The 15,731-nt window shown below is 42.1% G+C and overlaps 1 protein-coding gene and 1 long non-coding RNA gene across 2 annotated transcripts in view; both read right to left on the reverse strand.

Moving 5' to 3' along the window:
- Positions 1 to 9,112: 9,112 nt before the first annotated feature.
- LOC119467404 lies at positions 9,113 to 13,389 on the reverse strand. The gene is made up of 3 exons (XR_005195938.1): positions 13,292 to 13,389; positions 12,206 to 12,242; positions 9,113 to 9,305 (listed from the first exon to the last, which is right to left on the reverse strand). It is a non-coding gene; the product is annotated as an uncharacterized LOC119467404 (long non-coding RNA).
- A 214-nt stretch (positions 13,390 to 13,603) lies between these two features.
- The window catches only part of GTSF1 (gametocyte specific factor 1), a 14,723-nt gene continuing 12,595 nt past the window's right edge, over positions 13,604 to 15,731 (reverse strand). The window contains exon 5 of the mRNA XM_037729016.1: positions 13,604 to 13,620. Within this exon, the coding sequence (XP_037584944.1) occupies positions 13,604 to 13,620 (17 nt within the window). The remainder of the gene's footprint in view (positions 13,621 to 15,731) is intronic.

Below are 15,731 nucleotides of genomic sequence, written 5' to 3' on the forward strand. Positions count from 1 at the left end.
TCTTTACTTGTAAGCACAGTATCCACTTTATTATGTGGCGTTAAATGTGACATGCATATGAAGTACAGTATATTGTATAGTACTTGGTGCATGCTGAGTGTTCATAAAGCCTTTGCTATTACTTTTTTTTGTGCCAGGGCCTCACTCTGTTACCCAGGCTGGAGTACAGTGGTGTGAACTCAGCCCACTGTAGCTTTGAACTCCTGGGGTCAAGCGATCCTCCCACCTCAGCCTTCCAAGTAGCCAGGACTACAGGTACTTGCCACTATGCTTGGCTAATTTTTATTTTATTTTATTTTTAGTAGAGACAAGATCTCTTTATGTTGCCCAGGTTGGTCTTGAATTCCTGGGCTCAAGTGATCCTCCTGCCTCAGCCTCTTAAAGTGTTGGGATTACCAACATGGGTCACCATGCCCGGCCTGCTATTTACTATTACTGCATAAATTAAGAACAATTAAATACCATGAAAGTTGTGCTATGGCAGGTGGAAGATAAACTGAATGAGGAAAACCTAGTGGCTAAAAGACTAGGTGCTGCAATAGTTCGGGCAAAGGTGATGATCTGAAAGGGAGTAGTGGCAATGGACAGGCAAAGAACTGGTTGGCTTTGGAAGTCATCTCTGGTATTTAAATGCCAGGATTTGGTGGCTAATTAAATGTGAGGGAATTCTGAAAAGACTAGGTGAACAGTAACATCATTAATCTGGATTAGTCATGTACAAGCAAGGTCAAGCCTTGGTGACAGCTGGAGCTCTAAGTGCCTTCAAGTCCAAGGCCCCTTTGAGGAAAATGGCTCCAAGTAATTTTTTTTTTGAGACCAGTCTCCTCACTCTGTCACCCTGGCTGGAGTGCAGTTGTGTGATCTCAGCTTACCACAACTTCTCCCTCCTGGGTTCAAGTGATTTTCCTGTCTCAGCCTCTCAAGTAGCTGGGATGATAGGCAGACACTATCACGTCTGGCTAATTTTTGTTCTTTTTAGGAGAGATGGGGTTTCACCATGTTGGTCAGGCTAGTCTTGAATTCCTGACCTCAAGTGACCTGCCTGCCTCAGCCTCCCAAAGTGCTGGGACTATAGGCATGAACCACCATGCCCAGCACCCCAAGTAATTCTTTCATGAATAACATTGATGTGACTCGTATCATAAGTATCACAAGAAACAACCTGCTACTCCTTGAATGCTTCAGGGAACAGGACTAAACTAGATCACTGGTCCTGCAAATAGGGGATCGAGTGGTGACGATGGTAATTGAGTGGCCACATTGCAATGGATTAAGGAGTAAGTGGGAATTTAAGTACACACAGCTCTTTCAAAAAACTTGGCACTGAAGCAGTAATTGCTTCAGTGGGAGTGTGAAGGATTTTATGTATTTGTTTGGTCAGCATGCACACTCTCCTAGTGTGCAGAAGTTGGAAAGCTAAAGACTAAATCTCCCACATTCTCTTCTAGCTAGCCATCTTAAATCACATCTGAATTAAGTTCTGCTAATCAGATGCACTAGTGTATCACTTGGATTCTGAAGCCAGCAGGGCTTAAGACAGGTGCAGGGCATCCATTTAGGGATGCTGACAGTGGCAGAGGTGGTATACCTCTTGGACCAGCAGCTGCAATGGCAGCTTCCTATTGTAGAAGCTTCCTGAATGTAGTAGAAGCTTCCTAAATATAGTAGAAGTGGTAGCAGCAATCTTAGAAGTCTTTTTTTTTTTTTTTTTTTTTTTTTTTTTTTTTTGAGATGAAGTTTCGCTCTGTTGCCCAGGCTGGAGTGTAGCGGCATGATCTCCGCTCACTGCAACCTCCACATCCTGAGTTCAAGTGATTCTCATGTCTCAGCCTCCTGAGTAGCTGCGATTACAGGTGCCCACCATCATGTCCAGATAATTTTTTGTGTAATTTTAGTAGAGAAGGGGTTTTGCTGTGTTGGCCAGGCTGGTCTTGAACTCCTGACCTCAGGTGATACGCTGGCTCAGCCTCCCAAAGTGCTGGGATTGCAGGCGTGAGCCACTGCACCTGGCCTGATTAGCCATCTTTTTTTTATGAGACAGGGTCTACTTCTCTCACCCAGGCTGGAGCGCAGTAGTGTAAACTCAGCTTACTGCAACCTCTGTCTCCTGAGCTCAAGCAATCCTTCCACCTCAGCCTCTTGAGTAGCTGGGACTGCAGGCATGTGCCACCATTCCCCAGCTAATTTTTGTATTTTTTACAAGACAGGGTTTCACCATGTTCCCTAGGCTGGTCTCCGACTCCTGGGCTCAAGCAATCTACTTACCTTGACCTACCAAGGTGCTGGTATTACAGGTGTGAGCCACCACGACTGGTCTCCCTTAGCAGTCTTTAGGAATCATTTCTGGAAGTCCAGTTTAGAGTTTGTTTCTTCAGCCTTCCCCAGAATTCTGTGATCCACCCATTTAATGCCCTCGTAATAAGTCCCTTACTGCTTAATCTAGCTGGAATGGATTCTTTTCTCTGAAACCAATCCCTGATTGATATGGAGAATAGGGTATATATATTTAAAATAAACATAAATATTTTCATAGCTGAAAGAGTTAAGAGTAGAGTTAATTAAAGAGAAGAGGGCTGGGTATGGTGGCTCATGCCTGTAATCCCAACACTCTGGGAGGCTGAGATGGGAGGATCACTTGAGGCCAGGAGTTTGAGACCAGCCTGAGTGACATAGTGAGATCCCATCTCTACCAAAAACAAACAAAACGAAACGAAACAAAACAAAACAAAACAAAACACCAGTCAGGGAGGCTAAGTAAGGTGGGAAGATTGCTTGAGCCCACGAGTTTGAGGTTGCAGTGAAGTATGATTGCACCCCTTCACTCCAGCCTGGGTGACAGTGTGGCCCTATCTCAAAGAACTATGTAACTACGCCTGATAACCTAGAGGAATTGACTTATGGAAGATATTGGAGGATAGGAGAAGCTGAGTGCAGTAGAATGCCTTCAACACAGCTCCCACTGATTCTTGCCTCCTGGTATTCATATTCCTGTGAAGTCCCTCCCACAATGAAAGGGCTTACCAGTGTAACCAAAAGCATATTGTGGAAATGATGCAGTGTGACTTCTGAAGTTAGGTCATAAAAGAATTTACAGCTTCCACCTTGCTCTTAAATTTGCCCACCATGGGGAAATCAGTTGACATGCTGTAAGGGTATTCACAGGCTTTGTAAAGTCCCACGTGGGGAGGAACTGAGGCCTTGAATTGCCAGGCATGTAAGTGAACCACCTAAGAAGCAAATCATCTCACCTTGGTCAAATCTTCATAAACGGCAGCCCTGGCCGACGCTGTTTTCTTAGTCTCGCTCTGTTGCCCAGGCTGGAGTGCAGTGGTGTGATCTCAGCTCACCGCAAACTCCACCTCCTGAGTTTAAGCAACTCTTCTGCCTTAGCCTCCCAAGTGGTTGGGATTACAGGTGCATGCCACCACCTCTGGCCAGTTTTTGTATTTTTAGATGGGGTTTCACTGTGTTGGTCAGGCTAGTCTCAAACTCCTGACCTCAAGTGATCTGCCCACCTTGGCCTCCTAAAGTGCTGGGATGTGTGATTACAGGTGTGAGACACTGTGTCCAGCCCTGGCTGACTCTTGACTGTATCTACGTGAAAGACCCCAAGCCAGGATTACTCAGCTAAGTAACGCCCAAACTCCTTACCCACAGTTATTCTAAAAGTAATGTTTATTGTTTTAATACACGTTTTGGGAAAATTTGTTATGTAGCAATAGATAATACAGTGTGATGTAGTACAAGGTACACAGATAAAGTTAGCCTGAGAGAGGAAGTATATATATATATATATTTGAGATGGAGTCTCACTCTGTTGCCCAGGCTTGAGTGCAGTGGCACGATCTCAGCTCACTGCAACCTCTGCCAACTGTGTTCAAGTGATTCTCCTGCCTCAGCCTCCTGAGTAGCTGGGATTAGATGTGTGCACCACCATGTCTGGCTATTTTGTATTTTTGGCAGACAAGTTTTCACCATGTTGGCATGGCTGGTCTTGAACTCCTGACCTCAGGTGATCTGCCCGCCTTGGCCTCCCCAAGTGCTGGGATTATAGGTCGCGCCTGGCGGGAAGTATACTTCTGAGATAAAGGAAAAAAAGAGATGCTGTTAAGAGTTAAAGAGTAAGTTAAGTTTAATGACCAGTACTTTCTCAAGGAAGTCAAGACCAGGTGTGGTGGCTCATGTCTGTAATCCCAGCTACTCAGGAGGCTGAGGCAGAAGAACGGCTTGAAACCGGGAGGCGGAGGTTGCAGTGACCCGAGACCGCACTACGGCACTCCAGCCTGGGCAGCAGAGCGAGACTCCGTCTCAAAACACACAGACACACACAAAAACTACATGATTTTCTGTAACTATGCTTGATAACCTAGAAGGAATAGAGTAAAAGATGGTGTGCTTCACCCAACTTGGGAATTGGTAAAGCAGAGACAGAACAATGGGGGGGGAGGGTCAAGGGGATTCAGGATGCTGGTCTGAGGCAATAGAACCGAAACAGACAAACTTGAAACAACACACTTTATTTCAGTGACAAGTATTTTAATAAAAATTAAGAGGCATGGTTGGGTTCATAAGAAGTAGTTTTTTTTTTTTTTGAGACAGAGTCTCACTCTGCCGCCTAGGCTAGAGTGCAGTGGTGTCATCTTGGCTCACTGCAACCTCTGCCTCCTGGGTTCAAGTGCTTCTCCTGCCTCAGCCTCCCAAGTAGCTGGGATTACAGTAATCCGCCAAATTTTTGTATTTTTAGTAGAGATGGGGTTTCACCATCTTGGCCAGGCTGGTCTCGAACTCCTGACCTAGTGATCTACTCGCTTTGGCCTCCCCAAGTGCTGAAATTACAGGCGTGAGCCACTGTACCTGGCCTACAAGCAGTGGCTTTCAAACCTGATTTCCTCCTTACATATATAAAACAACTAAACTTGTCAACTTGTGTTCTACAGGTTTCCTCAAAGTCTCTTACAGTATTTTAGTTTCGTATAAAACAGTCTTTAAGCTGGGCGCAGTGGCTTATGTCTGTAAACCCAGCATTTTGGGAGGCTGAGGCGGGGGATCACCTGAGGTCACGAGTTTGAGACCAGCCTGACCAACATGGAGAAACCCCATCTCCACTAAAAATACAAAATTAGCTGGGCATAGTGGCACACACTTGTGAGGTACTCAGGAAGCTGAGGCAGGAGAATCACTTGAACCCTGGGAGGCAGAGGTTGTGGTGAGCTGAGGTTGTGCCACTGCACTCCAGCCTGGGCAACAGAGTAAAACTCTGTCTCAAAAACAAACAAAGAGCCTTTAAGGTAAACACAAATGCAAATCTGTTAACCAACAGCTGTTCTTTGGGTTACTGTTTAGGATGCTGTTCTTTTTAGCTAATAAGCAATCTTACATTTCATTTTTGTCTGACCTGTTAACAAGTTTATAAGTCAAATTAGTTGGATCAGGCAGTGAATTGCAGTGTAAAAGCCAAATGCCTTGTTCGTACACAGGTTTGCATTTATCAGACCTTAGTGGGGCTGGAATGGAAGGTCAGCCGAGGGGTAGTGTGAAGTAACAGGTTAGTGAGTTTTCAGTGGTCTCTGAAGAGGCTAACACTGTAAAGGAGGATGTAAATATGTTCTGAACTTTAACAGTATCAGGAAGACAATGGTCAAAAGAATGAGCAGTTGTTATAGTATTTCTTCATGAAATTTAGGTAGTTTTTCCTTATTCTACCCATTGAACTGGCACATGAAAATGTATGTTTTCTTAGATGTCTCTTCTTCCTAAGGCCAGTCCAGGTTTAATCATTTAAAATACAGTATATGAATTGCTTTTTTACAACCTGCCTCTTTTAAAATGGTAAAAAATAAGTATAATGTTATCTCTTCAAGTCTTTGCCTATGCCAGTACAGTATATACTGTATACACATTTTGTCTGAGAGACAAACACAGTCAGCTACTGTTTCACCTCGCCAGTGAAAGGGCATTATTTGAAATTAAGTCCAGATACTCTCCTTGTTTAGCTCAGGTACAACTACAGAAGACCTAAGCATCACTTACCACCTACATTTGTTTTTTCCTGGTGAGAGCATTTGCAAATCACAATGGCACTTGTGGAACCTCTATGGAGAAAGGCAATCTTCCAAAAAGCAAATCCTCTCCATGAGGTAGAGTATGGAAACCCTGGAGGAGACTAAAATGCAGGACTCAAATCTTAGATCTCTGGGCTAACCTTTTGAAACACCTCTGCATTGTAACACTTGACTTTACCTGAAACTGAGACAGAATATTCAACTGTTTACCTTCCATTGTTCACATTCCAAAGGAAGGATATCCTCTGAAAAAGGTCCCAAAGATAAGCAAGCTTCCTCTTCCAACTTCTCATAGAAGTAGTAAAGAACCGTTTCTTTTCTTTTTTTGAGATGGTGTCTCACTTTGTCGCCCAGGCTGGAGTGCAGTGGCGCTATCTCAGCTCACTGCAATCTCCACCTCTGGGTTCAAGCAATTCTCCTGCCTCAGCCTCCCAAGTAGCTGGGATTACAGGCACCTGCCCACCACATTCGGCTATTTTTTTTTTTTGTATTTTTAGTAGAGACGGGGTTTTGCTATGTTGGCCAGCTGATACTGAACTCCTGATGTCAAGTGATCCACCCGCATTGGCCTCACGAAGTGCTGGGATTACTTATGGGTGTGAGCCATCACGCCTGGCCTAAGAACCATTTTCTTTTTACTAGTTTTTGTGAATCTCCAAAAATTTCCAGCCAACTAAATCTAGAATAGTGAATCCTAGGCCTTAAAAACTTGTGACCAGACAATTTGGTAGCTTTAATCATTAGTTTACTAAAGAAACAGAACTATTTTGTGAGCTAACAAAATTAACACAGGCAGGCACTCTCCTGTAATGAGTGCTATTCACACTCCAAAAGGTCAGATGTTTTGTGATTAAGTCCTAGTAGTCATGAACAAAGGAATGTCTTCCTAAAATAACAAAATGAGGTTTTTCATGAATGACAGAGTTAGCTTACCTTGATCCTTTAAATATTTAAGAAGCACAAAGTAACTATTTTCTTTTTTTTTTTTTTCCTTTTTTGAGACAAGAGTCTTGCTCTGTTGTCCAGGCTGGAGTGCACTGGTACAATTTTGGCTCAACCTCCAGCTCCTGGGTTCAAGCGATTTTCATGCCTCAAGGCTTCTGAGTAGGTACAGACACCCAACCCCATTCCTGGCTAATTTTTTGCTATTTTTAGTGGAGGTGGGGTTTCATTATGTTGCCAGGCTGATCTTAAACTCCTGGCCTCAAGTGATCCACCTGCTTCGGCCTCCCAAAGTGCTGGGGTTACAGGTGTGAGCCACTGAGCCTCATGAATAAATTAATTTTTCTTTTTTCCAATTTTTTTAAAATTGCATTTTAGGTTTTGGGGTACACGTGAAGAACATGCAAGATTGTTGCATAAGTACACACATGGCAGTGTGATGTGCTGCCTTCCTCCCCATCACCTATATCTGGCATTTCTCCCCATGCTATCTCTCCCCAACTCCCCACCCCCCATAAATTAATTTCTATTTAATTCCTTTGTTGAGTTGTATTCAAGTAGCTAATTCTTTGCAATGAAACTCACACTACTTGTTTTTCCTAAACTAGGTAGGAGTTCTAGGTTCTAAGTGTAGTACAGACAGTTTTGTTTTGTCATCACCGAAATAAAATCAAAAAGTGTTTTGCATTTTTCAGTAATATGACGTCTTTAAAGTTGTTGTGAGATACTGATTGATATAGAAACATAAATGATGACCAGAATTGGGTATATTTTTTCCTCCTTAATATACTACTACATTTTCCAGGAAAAACAGCCTACTTATGAAGATCGCATAGCTGGAAGCAGAAATACTATTGTGCTGGGTCTTATCCTGAACCTGTTTTTAAAGATTGTAACTAAATAAACAGCTCTGCTTCATTGAGGGAGAATCCTGTTTTGTGTAAAAGTCTTGGAAGGAGGTATTCCACAGGAGTCCACTCCCCCTTTTTATCTGTCATCTTCAAACCATGCTAGAGAGATCTTTTTCGGAAATGTTTGTCAGTATACTTTATGCAAGTCCCCATCTATACCAGATCCCAAATCCCTCCCCCCATACTAGACACTTTTAAAACCAAACTTAACGTGATAAAAACCACACAAAACCCCAAAATAATCCAAACAAACAAAAACTGGTCTGAGGAAATTATAAAGTCTCCTTTTAAGGGCCCATAAGATGCTAGGATAGCCAGAGCTTTGGGTGTTTCAGAAATTTAAGTCGTTACACACATATCCCAGGGTGGTCAGCAAGGCCTTTACACATTTAAGCTCTGAAGCTTAATCAAATTTCACATACAGGTGGAAAGCCAATCTCTTCTCCACAGACTTCCTCCCCTCCATTCCAATCTTAATTCTGACATAATCCACACTTAGACTGACAGCTAGTACAATTTCTAGCTGGAATGTGGGAAGATAAATAAAACAAAACTACCCTAGGTTGGAAATAGGCAGTAAGATGTCCTGAAAGTTATAAACAAGAATGGAGTATTTTGCTACGTAAATGTTATCAATATCTCATAGACTGGATAAACAGAGGCACTCATCAGAAAATGTCCACTGCTCTAAACACTACAAAGAATTTGGTCCATGTGTGTCAGAGAACGCAAACACACAGTTACTTTCTCTAACCCAAGTTTCCTGTATATTTTAGCTAGATCATATAAGAAAACTTTAAATCAAGGCCGGGCGCGGTGGCTCACGCCTGTAATCCCAGCACTTTGGGAGGCCAAGGCGGGTGGATCACGAGGTCAAGAGATCGAGACCAGGATGGTCAACATGGTGAAACCCCGTCTCTACTTAAAATACAAAAAAAATTAGCTGGGCATGGTGGCGCGTGCCTGTAATCCCAGCTACTCAGGAGGCTGAGGCAGGAGAATTGCCTGAACCCAGGAGGCAGAGGTTGCGGTGAGCCGAGACCGCGCCATTGCACTCCAGCCTGGGTAACAAGAGCGAAACTCCGTCTCAAAAAAAAAAAAAAAAAAGAAAACTTTAAATCATTATGTTTCATTAATGTGGAATTGGACGTGATCTCCGATCTTGGGGCTGCAGGTACTTGACCAAACTACTAAGCTATCTATATCACAGGTTTATTTGAAAGCTTCTGAGTATGAAGGTTCTTGTATCAAATGAGGATTCAAGAGGGGGATGAAAAAACTGTACTTGTCAGTTTAGAAAGTCACAGAGTTTATCATTCTATAATTAGATGGAGGAAAATGAAGAACCCACTGGAGCAGGAAGAAGCAAGAGTCTTCTAAGGTCTGGCATCTGCAAGTAAATGGAGGAAAAACAGTTCTCAGTTCCTTTCAATGAAAAAAGCACCAACTACATCGGACAATGGGCCACACAACTATAACCAATTAAATTATCTTGGTCTGCCGGAGAAATCTGCCGTTGTTAATGGCAGAACACCAACTACCTTCTGGCCCTTAGCTCTTTAGTACCACTGAGCACAGAGAAACTTGTTAATGGAATTAAAAACATTCTATACAGAAATCAATGTACACTCCTGTGTCAAGAGTTTCGCAAGTGAGGAGAACAGCAGGCAGTTGGCTCATTCAGACAATTGATTAACTCCAATTAACTTATCTTGATCTTTTTTTTACATACTGTATTTACTTATAGTTCAAAAAGTTTTTGAGCTTTTACAATGTACACTGGGGACAAAAATTAGTATGGTATTACCTGCTTCTGAGGTGCTTGTCTAGTAAAAAGTGGAGTTGTTGATAAAAACAAATAGGATAAAGCACATTAAGTGCTAAGTGAACAGACCCTTGTCATGTACGTACATTCAAAAACATTTCACCCACACTTACGTTCCTTAAGGGCATAGTCATATCTTTTCTTTTGTATCCTTCCAAAGAAACTAGAGAATTCTGCAACAACAGACATTGAAAATAATACTTCATGGCTGAGCACGGTGGCTCACGCCTGTAATCTTAGCACTTTGGGAGGCCAAGGTGGATCACCTGAGGTCAGGAATTCAAGACCAGTCTGGCCAATATGACAAAACACCGTCTCTACTAAAAATACAAAAATTAGCTTGGTGTGGTGGCGCATGCTTGTAATCCCAGTTACTTGGGAGGCTGAGGAAGGAGAATCGCTTAAACCTGGAAGGTGGAGGTTGTAGTGAGCCGAGATGGTGCCACTGCACTCCAGCCTGAGTGATGAGAGTGAGACTCCATCTCAAACAAAACAACAAAAAAACCCCTTCATTTTTAAGATGATAAGGTCTGTGGCTGCTTAAGGATTCTTATCTAACCTATTTTTCTGATTCCTCAGGAGTTACACAGGAAAATAAATTTCTTGTGTGTAAGGAGTTGAACCGCAAAGAGTTAAGTTCTAAAGGTGAAATGGGTCTGGTCTTAAGTTACAGACACAGAAATTACTCCTAGGTTTTCATCTTAGAGTAGCCATTTTTACTAGACAGCTATTTATATTGTTTGATCGCTAGACATCTTATATAGCATATTGGAGAGGAACTGAAAGTTCACCATTTATCCAGGTCTGCTCAATGTATGCTTCTCTTCCAATCCCCCCTTGTTTTTAGAGACAGGGTCACTATGTTGCTCAGGCTGGTCTTACATTCCTGGGCTCAAGCAATCCTTCTGCCTTGGTCTCCCAAAGTGTTGGGATTACAGGTGTGAGTCACTGTGGCCAGCCCTCCCTGCTTTTGTTTAAGAGACAAGGTCTCACTATGTTGCTGAGGCTAGAGTACAGTGGCTATTCACAGGCACAGTCATGGTGTACTATATCCTTGATCTCCTGGGCTCAAGTGATCCTCCTGTCTCAGCCTCTCAAGTAGCTGGAATGACAGGTGCATACCACCATACTCAGTGTATCCTTTTCTGATGCACCCCAGTGCTGTTGTATTTCTTTTCCTTTGGGGACTAAATCCCATTTTCTGGCTTTCAAATGTATTTAACAATTTGACATCAGAATCTACTAGGAAAAATGGCTGGTACCTAGATAAGTATTATTGTCTATAGCTAAGGGATGTTAACTTTTAGCATCTCTTTTCTTCTTCTTACCAGAAGAAAATCAGTCTTACCACAAAATGAAACTAACTCAAAGATTTATCTACTTCACTGTTCAGAGAGAGTGAACAGACTGGAATGCAAGAGGCCAATTATTCATTAATTCAATAAATATTCACTAAGGGCCTACTAACTGCAAAACAGTTGGGATATGATCTCATTCTCAGCCTTTGCAACATTCCCTTTGCCAAAAGCAATGTGGCTGGGCAACCTCAGCCAAGGCAACACTTGAAGACTCAAACTTGGCTCTGCCATAGGCACATGGGTAACTTAAAGGAAAAGCTTCATCTGTGAAAAGTGAGAGAGATTTTGGTCTCTTCATACAGATTTTGTGAGGTTCTGCCAAATCAAATACTCAGGTATTTTGATCAACAGTGTAAAACTCTTAGAAACTCAACACTTTTATTTTTTAAAATTTATTTTATTTTTGAGACATAGTCTCACTCTGTGGCCTAGGCTGGAGTGCAGTGGCACGATCTCAGCTCACTGCAGCCTCTGCCTCCTGGTTCAAGCAAATCTCCTACCTCAGCCTCCTGAGTAGCTGGGATTACAGGCACTTGCCACCCATGCCCAGCTAATTTTTGTATTTTTAGTAGAGACAGGGTTTCACCATGTTGGCCAGGCTGGTCTCGAGCTCCTGACCTCAAGTGGCCTGCCCACCTCGGCCTCCCAAAGTGCTGAGGTTACAGGTACGAGCCACTGCACCCGGCCAGAAACACAAAACTTTCAAGTGCTCATTAAAAAGAGTATGAATTTTTTGATGAGTATTAAACTGTACTGCACAGGGAATGAATGGCAGAGCAATGAAGCACAGCTGTCTGATTAATCTCAGTCCATTAAAAGAGGCGTGATAGATCTAGAATGCAACTTTGATTAAAAAAAAAGAAGGCAATGTGTACTAATGTTAGAGAAAACAACTTGGCATGTTAACAGAATTCTAATTTAACCAGTAGATGCCTATTCATTAGTGTGTAAAGCCATAACAGAGGCTATATACTTAAAAAACACATGCACACACAAAGCTTTAATTTGGTACCATAATCTGAAAGAAAATTGGACCCAAATTGCTTTATGTCCAGTTAAATCTTGCTACCATATGAAGAGATAGTGAAATAAAGCTGAAACACTTACTTGATGAGATAGGTATTCAGTTACTGTGTATTTCCATCTACAAGTAGAAATATTTCAAAATAAATACACCATGCCAATTGAAATTCACTCCATCCCCTATTCTTACTAAACACAAATGACTTATTCCTGGGTATACTGAATTATAATATAAAAGTAGAAGAATTTAATATTAGTAATCAGATTTCATTCAAAAGCATGGGAAAAGAAAATAGGCCCTCGCCTATCAAGCTGTTTGGCATATAATTTGGTGACTTCGTTTTTTGGGAAATGGAAGTATCCGAAGAGAAATGTTTTAAAGTGAATCCTCTAGCCACCTAAAAATTAGCTCAAGCAGTAGCAAAGACTGAAATAAAGAGAATCTGAATCTGTGGGCAACATTGGAAAAGAAAAGTTTATATTAAGTAAAAATGACAGTATCTTGGGTGTTCCCTATGTGGAAATTTCATTATGAGGGTAATAAGATACAAATGTAGTCCCTGTCTACAGCCATACCACCCTGAACGTGTCTGATCTCATCTGATCTCGGAAGCTAAGCAGGGTTGGGCCTAGTTAGTACTTGGAAGGGAGACAAACGTAGTCCTTGTTTACTCAGCATGACCTCTGAAGTCTAGGGAGGACATCTGAATACCATTCTTTATGCTGGTTCCTATGACTTATGACTTTCATTTTCTCTCTGTACTCATTTCGTTTTCAGTCCTCACAATCCAATTTCTGATCCCAATTCCCTACTGGTATTATGCCTTGAAACAAATCAGGGATGGCTTCCTCCTGGTCCAAATCATCAGCCTTTTTATTGGCTCCCAATTTTTCTCGTGATATTTGATGTCGGTGGTCATCCCATCTTGAAAATATTCTTTTGGCTTCTGTGATCTTATACATTCCTGTCCATAATTTCTTGCTGATTTCCTAATATAGGATCAGTAGGGTGAACTGAGTAAAGTGCTTATGGAATACAATTTAAGGAGACACTCACTTTAAGGGTCATGGAAGTACAAGGTCTTCAGACTGAACACGTCTGAATAATCAAGATCAACTGTATCTAGCACAATAGAAAGAGTAAAACTATTTTGCCTCCACTTCACTTACTGTTTTTCCATGGCAGAATATACGGCAGAGATTTGGGAACTCGCATGCCTGAAGCCAGGTTATTCTTATGTTCCATAACTATGTTGTTTGCAGGGCTGCAAAAAGATGAATTTAGCTATGTTGGCAGATCAGTATCATTCAAGCAGACACACGTAAGATAATCAAGATGTGTTTTTTGTAATTTGGGGAAAAACAACCACCTACATTCATCTGAAATGTAAACACATTTCCATCAAAACGTTCCGGCAATTAGAATGATTACCACTTACTTCTCTGGAAAGCTCCCTGTTCTGTACAGGCATTAAGATGGGTCTAACCATTTTCATTTTCTAGAAATTGAGATAAACAGCAATGCCATCTACTGTTCAGCTGTATGACAGGCTCATCAACTCACTCAATAAACATAAGAGATAAAATAAAGTGCTAAGACAACCAAACCAAAAGCAGCAAATCTTCAACTGAGGTAAAATTAAAAGTTGTAGCCAACTGAATTCATTTTAAGTTTTTCTATCTTGGTGCACATAAAATAGTATATACTTAAAATTATTTACTGATCTCAATAGTTAAAAAATAAAAACTTGATAAGCATTCTATTTGGGGAAAAAAGTGAAGTCTAGCCTCTTATTCCTTTATTTCCTAAACCAGAAATAATCTCATTTGGGTTTGAAATTTGATCTTCCAAGGTTGCAGTAGTGGTGGTAATGAGAAATAGTTTCATTCTTTCTTATTTATTTGCAAGGACTCATTATGTAACCCAGGCTGAAGTGCAGTGGCACAATCATGGCTCACTGCAACCTCGACCTCCTGGGCTTAAGTGATCCTCTGGTCTCAGCCTTCCAAGTAGCTGGGACTATATATAGGCATTCACCACCATGCCCAGCTTATTTTGTTTTTAAAAATTTTTTTTGTAGAGACAGGATCTCACTGTGTTGCTCATGTTGATTTTGAACTCCTGGCCTCAGCGATCCTCCTGCCTTGGCCTCCAGGTATGAGCTGCTCTGTGCCTGGCCAGAAATCTTATAGTTTTAGAGCTGGGCATGATGGCTCAGGCCTGTAATCCCAACACTTTGGGAGGCCAAGGAGGGTAGGATTAATTGAGGCCAGGATTTTGAGACTAGCTTAGGCAACATAGTGAGACCTTGTCTCTACTATTAATAAAGAATTAGCTAGGTGTGGTGGTGAGTCCCTATAGTCCCAGCTATTTGAGAGGCCCAGGGGAGGAGGATCGCTTGAGCCCAGAAGGTAGAGCCTGCAGTGGGCCATGATCATGCCATTGCACTCCAGGCTGGTTGACAGATTCCCTGTCTCTCCAAAAAAAAAAATTAGATATAAAATCAGTGGGAAGAAGAGATGCATATTCTTTCCTAATAGGTACTCTGGATTTTCCAATCTCAAATAAAGAATTTTTAGCTGGGTGCGGTGGCTCACGCCTGTAATCCCAGCGCTTTGGGAGGCTGAGGCGGGCGGCTCATCTGAGGTCGGGAGTTTGCAACCAGTCTTACCAACACGGAGAAACCCCATTTCTACTAAAAATACAAAAATATCTTGGCATGGTGGCACATGTCTGTAATCCCAGTTACTCGGGAGGCTGAGGCAGAAGAATCGCTTGAACCCGGGAGGCAGAGGTTGCAGTGAGTCAAGATCGTGCCATTGTACTCCCTCCCACCTAGGCAAAAATTGTGAAACTCTGTCTCAAAAAAAAAAAAAAAAAAAAAAGAGAATTCTTAAGAAGACCTTTTCCTTAACACTAGTTACCTAAAGTAAAAATGATCCAAGTGGTATAGTGGGGAAATTTTTTCAAAGCATTAAAATAATGTAAACCTGCTGGGTGCAGTGGCTCACGCCTGTAATCCCAACACTTTGGGAGGCTGAGGCAGGCAGATCACTGGAGGTTGGGAGTTCGAGACCAGCCTCACTGACATGGAGGTACCCTGTCCCTACTAAAAATACAAAAAATTAGCTCGGTGTGGTGGTGCATGCCTGTAATCCCAGCTGCTTGGGAGGCTGAGGCAGAAGAATCGCATGAACCTGGGAGGCGGAAGTTGCAGTGAGCTGAGATCATGTCATTGCACTCCAGGCTGGGCTACAAGAGCAAAACTCTGTCTCAGAAAACAAAACAAAACAAAAAGTAAACCTAGTAAAAAACAACATAACTAAGACACATGAATGTCTGGGACCACTGTTTCCCTTGCTAAACTATAATGTATTTTTGTATCCCTCATGATTAGCACAAAGCACATGACCTTTTTATGAATCAAGAACTTATATGAAAAAAATGCCAAAATAATATCTAAACTACCATCAAGGAACATCATTAAAGAAAGTGGTCAATTTGGCCAGGCGCGGTGGCTCAAGCCTGTAATCCCAGCACTTTGGGAGGCCGAGGCGGGCGGATCACGAGGTCAAGAGATCAAGACCATCCTGGTCAACATGGTGAAAC

The sequence above is a fragment of the Cebus imitator genome, unplaced genomic scaffold, assembly GCF_001604975.1.
Source record: "Cebus imitator isolate Cc_AM_T3 unplaced genomic scaffold, Cebus_imitator-1.0 Scaffold285, whole genome shotgun sequence".
NCBI lineage: Eukaryota > Metazoa > Chordata > Mammalia > Primates > Cebidae > Cebus > Cebus imitator.